The following is a 13,523-nucleotide window of genomic DNA, read 5'->3' as shown; positions in this document are numbered from 1 at the left end:
TAAGAGTGGGGAAATGGGGTGTTTGTTTTCCCATGCTTGTGATATACTTCACTTAGGAAAATGGTTTCCAGTTCCATCCAGATTGTTGCAAAAGGTATTCATTCATCATTTTTCTTTGGGCTGCATAGTGCTCTTTGGCATATACCACGTTTTATTAATCCACTCATGAATTGCTGGGCACTTTGGTTGATTTCATATCTTTGCAATTGTGAATTGTGCTGCAATAAACATTTGAGTACAGATGTCTTTTTTGGGTTTTTTTGTTTATATGTTGGTTTTGAGACAGAGTCTCATTCTGTTGCCCTGGGTAGAGTAACATGGCATCATCATAGCTCAAGCATCCTCAAACTCTTAGGTTCAAGTGATTCTCTTGCCTCTCAGCCTCTCAAGTAGCTGGGACTACAGGTATGTGCCACCTCACTCAGCTAAGTATTTTATTTTTAGTAGAGACAGGGTCTTGCTCTTGTTCAGGCTGGTCTTGAACTCCTGAGCTCAAGGGATCCACCCACCTCAGCCTCAGAGTGCTAGGATTATAGGCGTGAGCCACTGCACCTGGACTGCAGGTGTCTTTATTCATTTATTCTTTTGAGACAGAGTCTCACTATGTCACCCTTAATAGAGTACTATGGTGTCACAGCTCATAGCAACTTCAAACTCTTGGGCTTAAGTGATTCTCTTGCTTTAGCCTCCCAAGAAGCTGGGACTATAGCTATTTTTTTGTTGCAGTTGTCATTGTTTAGCTGGCCCGGGCTGGTTTCAAACCCACCAGCCTCAGTGTATATGGCCGGCACCATAACCACCGTGCTACGGACGCCAAGCCAAGGTGTCTTATATAAAATGATTTCTTTTCCTTTGGTTAAATACCCAGTAATGGAATTGCTAGATCAAGTGGTAGGTCTACTTTTAGTTCTTGGAGGAATCACCCTCCTATTTTCCATAGAGGTACAAATGTGTAGTCCCACTAACAAGCATACTTTTCTCTCTGCATCCACACAGCATCTGTTGTTTGTGGACTTTTTAAATAAAACTCATCCTAACTGGGGTAAGTTAATAGCTCATTATGGTTTTAATTTCTATTTCTCTGATGACTAATGATGTTGATCTAAAGCATGAAACCATAAAAATTCTTTTTTTTTTTTTGAGACAGTCTCACTATGTCACCCTTGGTAGAGTGCCATGGCATCACAGCTCACAGCAACCTCCAACTCTTGGGCTTAAGGATTTTCTTGCCTCAGCCTCCCAAGTAGCTGGGACTACAGGTGCCCACCACAACTCCCAGCTATTTTTCTGTTGCAGTTGTCATTGTTGTTTAACTGGCCCAGGCTGGGTTTGAACCCACCACCCTCAGTGTATGTGGCTGGCACCGTAACCACTGTGCTATGGATGCCGAGCCAGAAACCATAAAAATTCTAGAAGAAAATGTAGGAAAAACTCTTCTAAATGTTGGCCTAGGCAAAGAATTTATGGAAAAGACCCCAGTGGCAATCATGGCAACAATAAAAATTAATAAATGGGATTTGTTTAAGAACTTTCTGCACAGCTAAGGAAATAAACAGAGCAAACAGACAACCTACAGAATGGGAGAAAATATTTGTAAGCTACACATCCAATAAAGGGTGCATAACAGAATTTACAAAGAACTCAAGCAAATCAGCAAGGAAAAAAATCCTATTAAAAAGTGGGCAGAAGACATAAACAGATAGTTTATGGGCAAAAGACAAATGGGCAAGAAGCATGAAAAAATGCTCCATCATCAGGAAATCCATATTAATCATTTTTATTTAAAAGGCATAGTGTGGGGCCAAGTATAGTGGTTTATGGCTATAATCCTCTCTGGGAGGCCAAGGTGCGAGGATCACCTGAGCTCAGGAGTTCCAGACCAGCTTGAGCAAGAGCGAGATCCTGTCTCTACTAAAAGTTGAAAAATTAGTCAGGCAAATTACAGTTGTGGTGGACACCTGTAGTTCCAGCTACTCAGGAGGCTGAGGCAAGAGGATCACTTGAGCCCAGGAGTTTGAGGTTGCTGTGAGCTATGATGATGCCACAGCACTGTACCCAGGGTGACAGAGACTCTATCTCAAAAAAAAAAAAAAAAAAACCCAAAAAAAAAAAAAAAAAAAAAAAAAAAAAAAAACCCCACAAACAAATAATTCCAAAATCTCTGGCATAGCTAAGCCTTGTGGTAATGCTTGGCTTGTTTCTCTACACTGTTTTCTTTTGTTTCCTTTTAGCATGTCTTGTATTTTTTTGTTCTTGTTGAAAACCATATGTGATAATATACTAGGTAAAAGGAACTGAGATACATAGGCTTTTGGTGTGAAGTTTTGTGTTTCTCTGGCTAGGAGGTGGGCTGTATTTGCTATTTGCTGTGGCATCAGAGGCTAAATTTTCTTGTGGCATCCTTTTGTCTCCTCTCTTGCTCTAGTTACCCCAGAGATGCCTTCTAAAATAGTGTGTCTTGCGATTCACGTGTAACCCACAGTTATTATACATTCCCCCCTGGTAAAATATGGGGGAAGGGAGCATTTTGCAGTCCTGTGATTTGGTCTCAGTATTTTATGAGCCAGTGCTCCTGGGCTGTGGCCTTCACAAGTTTCTCAGCTTCCCCAGTGAGGTGAGACATCCTAAGTTAGAGGGATTTGGGATTGGCAAGTTCCCTCCCTCAAGGTTGGTCAGGCCATTTTTAGCCTTTCAGCTGTTTTTCTGGTTAGGATGGACATGATGACTTCCTAGCACCACACGTTGAACCAGAAACCAAGCCAACCAACTTCACATGTTTAATTCTTAAATAATATTCCCTAGTATTTCTCCAGGGAAATGACGTATTTTGCTGTGTATAATGTGCTCCCATGTATAATGTACATGCACATTTTTGACTCAAACTTGCAGGAAAATGCCCAAGAAACTGGTCAGCTTTCAGCCCGGAGAGGCACATCTGGGGAGGACTAGCACTCTCCTGGTAAATTTACAGATCACATACACCCACACTCCCAAGCCACTGCTCTGAAGCTTGCCCCCTCCCTCTCTCCCAGGACCCTTCCTTCCCTGCCTCGTCACTGGCACAAGTGAGATGGACAAACCTATGGCTGGCAGGGCAGGAGCTTCTGAGGCCACTCAGCCTGCAGGTAGCCAAGTGGGTCCCTGGGGCCTGTGTAGGACTTGCAGTCCACCTTCACCTGGCCAGGCCTCAGGCCTCAGCCCTCACTCTGCACAGCAGCATCCACCTTGCCATTCCTGCCATCAATCCCTCCCCTAATCACGGCTTTCCGCAGAGGCCATTCTGGCCCACTCCCACTGAATCCTAGATCCTCCCAGACCAGAGGATCTTTTAGACTTATAGCACCTTCCCCTACGCACCCAGCAGGTCCCAGACAGAGGGCGTGGCAGCCCTAGGAGGCCTGCTGGGCTCCCCTGCTTCCAAGCCATACCATCTATATATAATATACATAGTTATTTTTCTCTCAAAAATTTGGGCAAAAACACGCACATTATACAAAGCAAGATATGGTGGCTCTCCTTGAGTGCCAGTTCTCGGTACAGCCTCTCTCCTGACGCTGCTCTTCAGCTTCCTACTCATGTACAGGAACGCTGTAGATGCTCCCTGTGCATGCCCTGGGCTGACGGCCACTTGCAGCCCCAGTGGGAACTTTGTCAGGGCTGAGTACCCACCTGGCTAGCATGGACCTGCACTGCACATGGCTGCATGTGCCCACAGACTTCACAGGCTTATCTCTGTATCTTCTCTACAAGTTGGGTGTCAGATGGGATTTTTAACATGTGCCATGTGAACAAGGAGTCTCCCAAGTGTTTTTGATGAATCCAGTGTGTGAACTGAGCCTGGGTGCCCTCGACCCCATACACAGGCTGGTTGCAGGCCCTTGTCTGCCCTCATGTGCACCTCAGGATGCTTGTAGGTAGCTGGGCCATACCCCCACACTGTCTCTAAAAGAGGACAACAGGCCTGTCCACCAAAACCCAAACTACTTCTTACTTAAGACTGTGTGTGTATTTTTCAAAGTGAAAGGAAAGAAACCCAGCTTTGTGACAGCAGCTTCTGACTCTCACAGAGCCTTCACTGTGGAGCCAGGCACCACTGACATCTCCTCCTCACATGGGGGGCTATCCTGAATACTGGAGTGCTAAGCAGCACACCAGCACCCTCCCAGACCATGCCAAGTCACCAGATGTGACCGCCACAGACATGTCCAGACATCACCACAGGAGCCCTATAAGCAGACTTGCCCCTGGCTGAGAGCCACTGCTCTAGTGAGCCAGTTTTATTAATTCTTGTAGACTTATAACACCTCCCCAGAGAGAGGCATGCTAGTGGCCAGCGGCCCCCCTCGCTGGGAGCACTTTCCTCCCTCTAAGAATTGGCTCCTTGATAGTCAATGGAAAGGGACACAGAGGGGAAAATGGCAGCCCTCTCACAGAGCATGGAACCCCTTCTTGGCCATAATTAATCAATCCTCCTTGTAAAAGTTTTCAATTTCCTCTTGGTATATCTTGGCCACAATTGCCCTCTTCACTTTTGTTGTTTCTCCTGTAACAGAAGCAAGTCCCAAGTCCCTCCACTCCTAGGAGGTCCCCAGGCGGTCCCTGCAGCCTGGCTGCCTGATAGGACGAGTATTGGCAGGCTGAGTGTGCTCTAGGGATATGGGGAGGAAGGGGCATGGGGCAGCGGGAGGCTTTGGTTGGGTGGCCAGCAGAAGAGCCCTTGGTGCTAGGAGCCCATCTCAGAGCTCCCTGAGAACCGGAGGTACTGGTTAAGATGCGGATGCCAGGTAGGAAGTGGTGGCTTGCACCTGTCATCCCAGCACTCTAGAAGACTGAGTCAGGACAAGTGCTCGGCCCGGGAGTTTAAGACCAGCCTGGGCAACACAGACCCCATTTCTACAAATATTAAAAGAATTAGCTGGAGGGTAGCACCTGTGGCTCAGTGAGTAGGGCACCAGCCCCATATACCGAGGGTGGTGGGTTCAAACATGGCCCCGGCCAAACTGCAACAAAAAATAGCCGGGTGTTGTGGCCGGCACCTGTAGTCCCAGTTACACGGGAGGCTGAGGCAAAGAATCACCTAAGCTCAGGAGTTGTAGGTTGCTATGAGCTGTGACACCATGGCACTCTACCAAGGGCAACAAAGTGAAACTCTGTCTCTAAAAAAAAAATTAGCTGGGCATGGTGGTGTGTGCCCACATTCCCAGCTATTTGTGAGGCTGAGGCAGGAGGATTGCTTGAACATAGGAGTTCAAGGCTACAGTGAGCTATGGTGATACCACTGCACGCTAGCCTGGGAGGCAGAGTGAGAGTCTGTCTCAAAAAAGAAGCAGAGCAAAACAGGCTAGGTACCTGAGGCTCAATGGTTAGTATGCCGGCCCCATGCACCAGGGGTGGTGGGTTTGAACCCAGCCAGGGGCTTCTAAACAAAAAACAAACAAACAAAAAAACACTAAAAAAAACCAAACAAACAAAAAAAAAAACTATGGGTGCCAGCAACCCAACCCTGGAGATTTGGGGCATTTTAGCAAGCACCTCAAGGCCTTGTGTGTGAATGGCCCTCGGCCCACACTTTGTGAAACCCAGGTCTGTACTGTGGGGTTGGGGAATTCTCCCACCACCCCCATAAGCCAGGGATCGGGTCTGGGTATGCAATCCTGGTCTGCAGCTCACCAGGTTTGGGAGGAGCTCCTGGGAAATGTACCCTGCAAGACTTATGGGTGTTTTGCTGAATGATACAGGCAAAACCACACGGCCACCCAAGCCCCTCAAATTCAGCCTCAGCCCAGGGCTGCAGGATGCCACTGGCCATTTGGGCCCTTTCCTGCACCCTGCCTCTCACCGAGCTCCCCGCCAGCAATGGAGAAGTCTGTGTTGAGGATGGTCCACTTGACAATCTTGGTGCTCTCTGACTGAGCTTCCGCGTTGATGGCATCAATGACCTCGCTGATGAACCCCATGACGATGTGGTCCTGGCCGTTGATGATGTCTGTCAGCCTTGTAGAGTGGCTCTTGAGTTGCCGGCAGAAAGCCACAGCCTCACTGGTCAGCGTGTTTCGAGGCTCTCCTGTCTCCATATTGACCTGGCACTGCCGGGGGAGGGGAGGGGAATGGGGTTGGGCCACTCCCAGTCTGCCTCCGCACCTGCCACTTGCACAAGCATCCCGTTCACCACTGCACAGATGAGAACAGAAGCCCTGCCTGGGAGGGCACGCGTAGTGCTCCCCTGCTCTGGGAGAGGCCAGGCCGGCCAAGCCACACTGCATCTATCTGCTCTCTCACATCATTTGTCCTAATATCAAGGCCCTCAGTGCCCCCAAAAGGCCAGGAGATGGTCTCAGGTGCCCCTGGTGAGCACCAAGCACTATCTCTGGAATGTTGTTCTTGGGTGGAGCCCCTTCCCTGCAAAAACCAGCACAGCAGGCCACTTCTCTGGGGTCACCTAGACCCCTACCCCAGTTCCCCTAGCCAGGGTGTAGCTAAAATCCTGGACTTGGCACCCTGAGGGTGCCCCTCCCCTCTGAACCTCAGCATCCTATTTTGCAACCAGGTCATTAGCACCCTTCAACCAACTGACAGTAATAAAGCCCAAGGATAGCCCAGGACACCAGCACTACTCAACCAACTGACAGTCCAGATTGTCACAAAGCCCAAGGACAGCCCAAGACACCTTTAGCGTGAGCAGGGCGCACAGGTACGGAGCATCTTGGCCCACCACCACCACGTGCCGCACGATGGGGATGTACATCTTCACCTGGTCCTCGATGGGTTTGGGGTTGACCTTTTCCCCAGAACTGAGAGTGATGATATCTATATGCAGAAAAGGAGGTTCATCTCTGAAAAGCTACAGCAAGTGGGTGAGGATTTGGGGTGGGGAAACGGGCGCAAAGCAGTCCCACATTGTAAGGGACCCATAGCTGCTGCCCTCTGCATACAGACACCAAAGATGCATCTCAGGCATAAAAAAGGCACCCCTTCCTCCAAGCTAGAAGTCAGCCCTCACTCAGCCTTGTGCTGTGTGCAACCTGTACCACTGTCCATGGCAGCCCTGCAGGGCATGGCCCTGTCTTGCTCACCCTTGACATTGCCTGTGATGTACAGGAACTTATTAACATCCAAAAAACCCAGGTCCCCTGTGTGCATCCAGCCTTGAGCGTCCATCCTCTTCTCTGTCTCCTCCTTGTTGTTGAGATAACCCATGAAGATGTTTCGGCCCCAAATGGAGATGTTCCCAACACCCTCCTCATCTTCCTTATGCACCCTGGTGTGGGCCCTGGGTAGCCCCTTCCCAGAGCTGTGGGGAATGGGTGAGAAGGGGAAGTGTTAGACATGAGAAGACACCATCCCTCGCCAGAGCAGGGACTCCCCTGTCCCTGCTCACTACCCCTCTTTCTCTTATCCACAAGACCATGTAGATTCTGAGTCTTCTTTCTTCCATTTACCTCCTAAGAGTCCCACTAACCCAAAGTAGGCAGCAGATGTAGAGCCACAGACTGGAATTAAAGACACCTAACCAAGCCCCAGCTCTGAGCCAAGTCTAAGGGGGACAAAGAGACATCACACCCAGCCCTTGTCCTCCAGGAGTTCACAGACCAGCCCAGGGGACAAGGCAAGACATGGACAGGCCAGGCAAGGTGGCGCAGGCCTGTATCCCAGTACTTTGGGAGGGCAAGGAAGGAGGATCACTTGAGGCCAGGCGTTTAAAGACCAGCCTGGAGAACATAATGAGACCTCATCTATACAAAAATTAGAAAAACTAGCCATGTGTGGTGGTGGGCACCTATAGTCCCAACTACTTGGGAGGCTGAGGCAGAAGCCTTGGAGTTTGAGGTTGGAGTGAGCTGTGATGATGCCACTGCATTCTAGCTTGGGCATTTTCTGGAAAAAAAAAAAGAAAGAAAGAGAGAAGGAAAGAAAGAAGGATAGAAGAAATGAAGGAAGGAAGGAGAAGGGAAGGGAGGAGAAAGGAAGGAAAGGGAGGGAGGAAGGAAGGGAAGGAAGGAAGGAAGGAAGGAAGGAAGGAAAAGAAAAGAAAAGAAAAGAAAAGAAAAGAAAAGAAAAGAAAAGAAAGAAAAAGAAAGAAAAGAAAAATTCAAGGTACCTTTCAATGGAACTGGTTGATGTATCAACTGTCTGGAGACTCAGGGCAGCCTTAAAACTGGTCCTGGCCTACACATAGGCCACATACTCCTATGGAATGAATTGAGTCTCCTTCACCCAAGTCATATTAACCCCAAAGATGATGGTATATGTAGATGGGGCCTTTAGGAGGTAATTAATGTTAGATGTGCTCTTGAGGATGGGGCCCCCATGATGGGACTAGTTCCCTTACAAAATGAGACCCCGAAGAGCTTGCTTTCTTTCTGCTGGGAAACATACCAGGGACATAGCAAGAAGGGGGCTGTCTGCAAGGAAGAGAGCCATGCCAAGAACCCAGCCACCTGAGAACTTGATCTTGGACTTCAGCTTCCAGAACCGTGAAAAAATAAATATTCCCTATGAACTAATCTCCTCCCAAAGGCCCTACCTTCTAATACTATCACCTTGGAAGTTAAGATATCAAAATGAATTTTAGGGTGGGGAAACACAAAATTCAGACCATAGCAGTCCTGAACCTCCTCTTAGAGAAATTAAAATTACTTTAATTATTTTTATAAATTTTTTTAGAGACAGGGTCTCACTCTGTCACCCAGGCTAGAGTGCAGTATTGTGATAATAGCTCATTGTTGCCTAAAACTCTTGGGCTCAAGTGATCCTCCTGCCTCAGTCTCCTGAGTATCTGGGACTAAGGAACCCACCACCATGCCCAGCTAGTTTTTCTATTTTTAGTATAGATAAGGTCTTGGTATGTTGCCCAGGCTGATCTTGAACTCCTTGAGCTCAAGGGATCCTTCCCACCTTAGCCTCCCAAAGTGCTGGAATTCTAGGTGTGAGCCACCCTGCCTGACCTCAAGCAGTTACTTTAGAAAGGTCAAACTTCAGAATCCTTTTTCTGTCCTTTGTGAAGGAAACTACAGCTCCAAACTGCTTCTTCAAGGACCCGAAAGCCTGAAAGAACTCTGTCTCTCACTTTCAGTCTCCCGTGTTTCCTTTAAAACTCCTAGTCACTCCCTTAACATCAGTCGAAGTTGGGTTCACTTTGTGCCGGACTATTTTCTTTTTTGCAGTAGTATTATGGAATAAAATGTGTCCTCCCTGCTTTAACAGTCATCTGCCTGTGCTTCCCTTTGACTGTAGTCACCTACTGAGAGGTGAGCCCAGGCAGGAAACCAGTCTAGTAGAAAGGGCTATAACTTGCTCCTCGTTCCTCATCTTGTCCTGTTCCATCAGTACAGGCTGCATGCAACAGAAAACGAATGTGGGGTCCCTTAACTAAATCAGTAGTTTCAGTAACTGACTTCCATAGGTGTCCACATTTTTCTGTAGCCCCCTCACACACTGCTCAGGGCTGACCTGTCATCAGATGTAGCAGAAATGTCTGAGTGCCACTTCCAAGGTTAGGTCATAATAGATAATAGGATTATTGGATCAAATATAAGATGCCTAACTAATTTTAAATTTCAGACAAAAATTTTTTATTATAAGTATGTCCCAAATAGTGCATAGGATATACTTATACTAAAAAAACACCCACAATTTATTCATTATTTATCTGAAAGTCAAACTCAACTGGACTCCTGTATTTTCATTTGCTAATCTGGCAACCCTAATCATAAAAGACACTGTGGCTTTCACCTTGCTCTCTCTCTCTCTCCCCTCACTTGTTCTGAGGGAAGGTGGTTGCCATACTAGGAGGACTATCAAGCAGCCCAGTGGAGAGGATCATGTAGCAAGGAGCCAGCACCTCCTGCTGATGGCCCACAAGGAGGGAGCCCCCAGCAGCCATATGAGGGCACCTCTGTGGAAGCAGCTCCCCAGCCCCGCAGAGCCTGCAGAGGAGTCAGTCCCACTGACAGTTTGACTGCACCTCATGAGAGGTGCCCTGGCTGGAACCACCCAGTCATCAAGCACTTCCTAAAATTTTGCTCACAGAGACTGTGAGGTAGTAAATTGTCATTCTAAGTTGCCAAGTTTGGCAGTGACATTCACAAAGCAGTAGGCACACTCACACACAGTGGCTCTCACCTGAGATGCTTGGGGGTTAAAAATGATTTGCTGTTAGTAAGAAAAACAGTTTGCAACTCAAAATGCAAATCGGAAAAGGGCTTGAGGTCATCCCCTCATAGGCTCACTCGCTCATTTGCCTTTGGACCTGTGTTCCTTGGTGAGCAAGAGCCAAGTGGGTTGACCACATGTGCCCTTGGGGTTCCCAGGTGAGAAGAAGGGGTCACCCCACGTCCTGGACCTCTTTGCCTGCCCGTCCGTCCCCGAAGACCCACCTCAGCAGCCGGAAGGCCTTGTGGCTGGATATGGAGTGGATGCCTGTGCATTCGGTCAAGCCATAGAACTCAAAGATGGGGATGTTGAGGCTGAGGAAGAAGTCCAGGGTGGCCCTGGGGAGCCCTGGCCCCATGTTGAAGAACTGCTGGCAGTGTTCCAGGCCAAACAACTTCCTGGCTGGGTTGAAGGTCAGGCTCTTGGCCAGGCCAAAGCATAGTGGAAGATCTATGTGCCTTGAGAAGCAGACACAGGGAAGCAGAGCACGGCCTCTGGACATCCCAGCCCAGCCTCCAGCAGCCCCCCCCCCCAAAGTAGGCAGCCCTAGACATCCCAGCCTCACCCAAACATCCGCTTCTGATTGGTCCTGAGTCCCAGCATCATGGCCCACTTGTCAAACTTCCTCCGCAACGTGGTCGAGTCCAGTTGGCTGGCCTTGAGGTTGTCGAGCATCCGGTCCCAGATCCATGGGACGCCGTAGAACGTGGTGGGCCTCACCTCCCGCAGAATATCCATCAGTGAACCCTGCACAGGGCAGGGACATTGGGGCCAGCAGAGGAGGGTCCTCAGCCCCACCCCTGCCAGACTAGATGGGCTTCCCATGGTTGCCCCCACCTCTAGCTGTTTGCAAGCCCAGGTAGGAGCCAGGTCAAAATGATACAGGGAGGTGGTTACAGTGACTGCCAGAGCTCAGGTGGGGACCACCCTGCAACAGGCAGACATAGCAGAGTCCCTGTCCTCTTCCCTGTGGCCCAGCACATGGGAGATTCAGCCACACTGTGGGCTAGCCCAGTAGTTCATGTCCCCCTGCCCTGGAATTGAGCCAGAGGAGGAGGAGAAGAGATGTAGGGTGGGAAGAGGTGGGGAAAGAAAGAAGAAGAGATAGAGAGATAGAAAGAGAAAGGGAGTAAGAGAAAAAACTAGAGAGAGAAAAAGAAGAAAGAGAAAAAGAAAGAAGGGGATAAGGAAAGAGAGACACACAAAGAAGAAGAGAGAAAGAGGAAGAGGTGGCAAGAGAAAGAGAAAAAAAGAGATAAAGGAAGAGAGAGATTGAGAGAGAGATAAGACAGAGAAAGAAAGAAGGGCCAGGCGTGGTGGCTCCTGCCTATAATCCTAACGCTGAGAAGCTGAGGTGGGTAGATCACCTGAGCTCAAGAGTTTGAGACCAGCCTGAGCAAGAGCGAGACCTCATCTGTACTAAAACAGAAAAACTAGCCAGGTGTTGTGGTGGGCACCTGTAGTCTCAGCTACTCAGGCCGCGCACAGTGGCTCAGGCACAGTCGTCCCACCTACTCAGGGAGTTCTGGAGAAGCAGGAGGATTACTTGAGCCTACGAGCTGAAGGTTGCTATGAGCTATGACACCACAGCACTCTTCCCAGGGTGACAGAATGAGACTCTGTCTCAAATAAATAAGTAAATAAAAAGAGAGAGAGAAAGAAAGATTGAAAGAGAGAGAAGGAGAAATGTGCAGATGGGCAGAGATAGATGTAGGGAACAGGAGGAAGGCCATGCTACTGGCTCTGGCTTGTCACTATTGTCCGATCTACTCAGTTCCTAAGAATGATTCCCTCCTGACCACAACCAAAACCCACTCCTGAGGGATGGAGGTAAGATTTGCTCAGGCAATGAGAGGCCCATAGCCCATAAGCCACGTCCCCCAGGCCAGTCAGGGTCACAGCTGCCAGCTGATGCAGTTCTCCCACATCAGACACAAAATGGTTTGTTTTAGAAAATGCCCCAAACAAGGCCAGGTGCGGTGGCTCACACCTGTAATTTCGGCACTCTGGCAGGCTGAGGCAGGTGGACGCTTGGTTCAGGAGTTCGAGACCAGCCTAAGCAAGAGCAAGACCCCTTCTCTAAAAATAGCTGGGAGTTATGGCAGGCTTCTATAGTTCCAGCTACGTGGGAGACTGAGGCAAGAGAATTGCTTGAGCCCAAGAGTTTGAGGTTGCTGTGAGCTGTGATACCAGAGTACTCTACCAGGGGCAAGTAAGTGAGACTTTATCTCAAAAACAAACAAAAAACTGCCCAGACCAGGTGCAGTAGCTCAGACCTGTAATCCTAGCACTCTGGGAGGCTGAGGCAGGTGGATTGCCTGAGCTGACAGATTTGAGACCAGCCTGAGCAAAAGCAAGACCCCGTCTCTACTAAAAACAGAAAAACTGAGGCAAGAGGATTGCTTGAGCCCAAGAGCTTGAGGCTGCTGTGGGATATGATGCCACGGCACTCTACTGAGGGTGAGAGCGTGAGATTTGGTCTCAAAAAAAAAAAAAAAAAAAGGCCCAAACCATACTATTTTGTGACCTGTGAAGAATGATACGAAGTTTCAATGGTCATGTTCATAAGGTTCTGCTTTTCTTTCCATGAGGACTTTGTGGGAATTTGTTCCTTCCCTAAGTACCTATTCTATTAGCGCAATTTTGCATTTTGTCTGAAAAACCCTAAATTATTTACACCTTGAATAAGATTTTGGGGTAAAAATGAGCCACCCAAAGCCCTCTGTGGCTTTTCTCTATTTTCTGTCTTGACGGCAAATGTGTGATTTTCTATGTTCACAGATGAATACAGTGTGAGTGATATGTCACCATATACCTCAGGGACGTTGTGTACTATTTTGAAAAAACTGTGGTAAAATATATGCATAGTAAAAAATATACCATCTTATCCATTTTTAAGTGCACAGCTCAGCTGCATTAAGCACACTCACAGTGCTGTGCCACCATCACCCCCTTCCATCTCCAGAATTTTCTCATCTTCCCAAACTCAAACTCTGTCTCCATGAAACAGTAACTCCCCACCCATCCCAGCCCCTGGCACCACCTTCTACTTTCTGTCACTGTGGGAATCACACACGATTTGTTCCTCTGTGAATGGCTTCTTGTACTGAGTGTAAGGTTTGTCTATGTTGAAGCAGAATCTCCTTCCGCACATGGACCTAAATGTGTTTAACCACTCTATGCTGAAGGACACTGTCCTACTCATAAAGGCTGAAATTAGCTTCCTTCTAAACTCCAGAAGGCGTGAGCAGTGCGTCCCATTCTCCATAATAAAAACTCTCACCCACTCCAACACTAGCTCTCATCCTCACCCACTCCAACGCTAGCTCTCATCCTCACCCACTCCAACGCTAGCTCTCATCCTCACCCAC

The 13,523-nt window shown here is 48.4% G+C and overlaps 1 protein-coding gene and 1 pseudogene across 1 annotated transcript in view; both read right to left on the bottom strand.

Annotated features, from left to right (window-relative positions):
• LOC111727844 overlaps nt 1-4,438 on the bottom strand; it is a 6,001-nt pseudogene extending 1,563 nt beyond the window's left edge.
• Nucleotides 4,439-4,463: 25 nt separating this feature from the next.
• Nucleotides 4,464-13,523, bottom strand: part of ACSBG2 (acyl-CoA synthetase bubblegum family member 2) — a 67,118-nt gene continuing 58,058 nt past the window's right edge. Inside the window, 6 exon segments of the mRNA XM_012810141.2 lie at nt 4,464-4,543; nt 5,840-6,086; nt 6,668-6,807; nt 7,074-7,291; nt 10,377-10,610; nt 10,718-10,899. Of these exon segments, the coding sequence (XP_012665595.2) occupies nt 4,464-4,543; nt 5,840-6,086; nt 6,668-6,807; nt 7,074-7,291; nt 10,377-10,610; nt 10,718-10,899 (1,101 nt within the window).

This window comes from Otolemur garnettii, unplaced genomic scaffold (assembly GCF_000181295.1).
Source record: "Otolemur garnettii isolate 467f Iridium unplaced genomic scaffold, OtoGar3 scaffold00127, whole genome shotgun sequence".
NCBI lineage: Eukaryota > Metazoa > Chordata > Mammalia > Primates > Galagidae > Otolemur > Otolemur garnettii.
The sequence above is the reverse complement of the archived record's forward strand: the minus strand, read 5'-3'. Positions and strand labels throughout refer to the sequence as shown.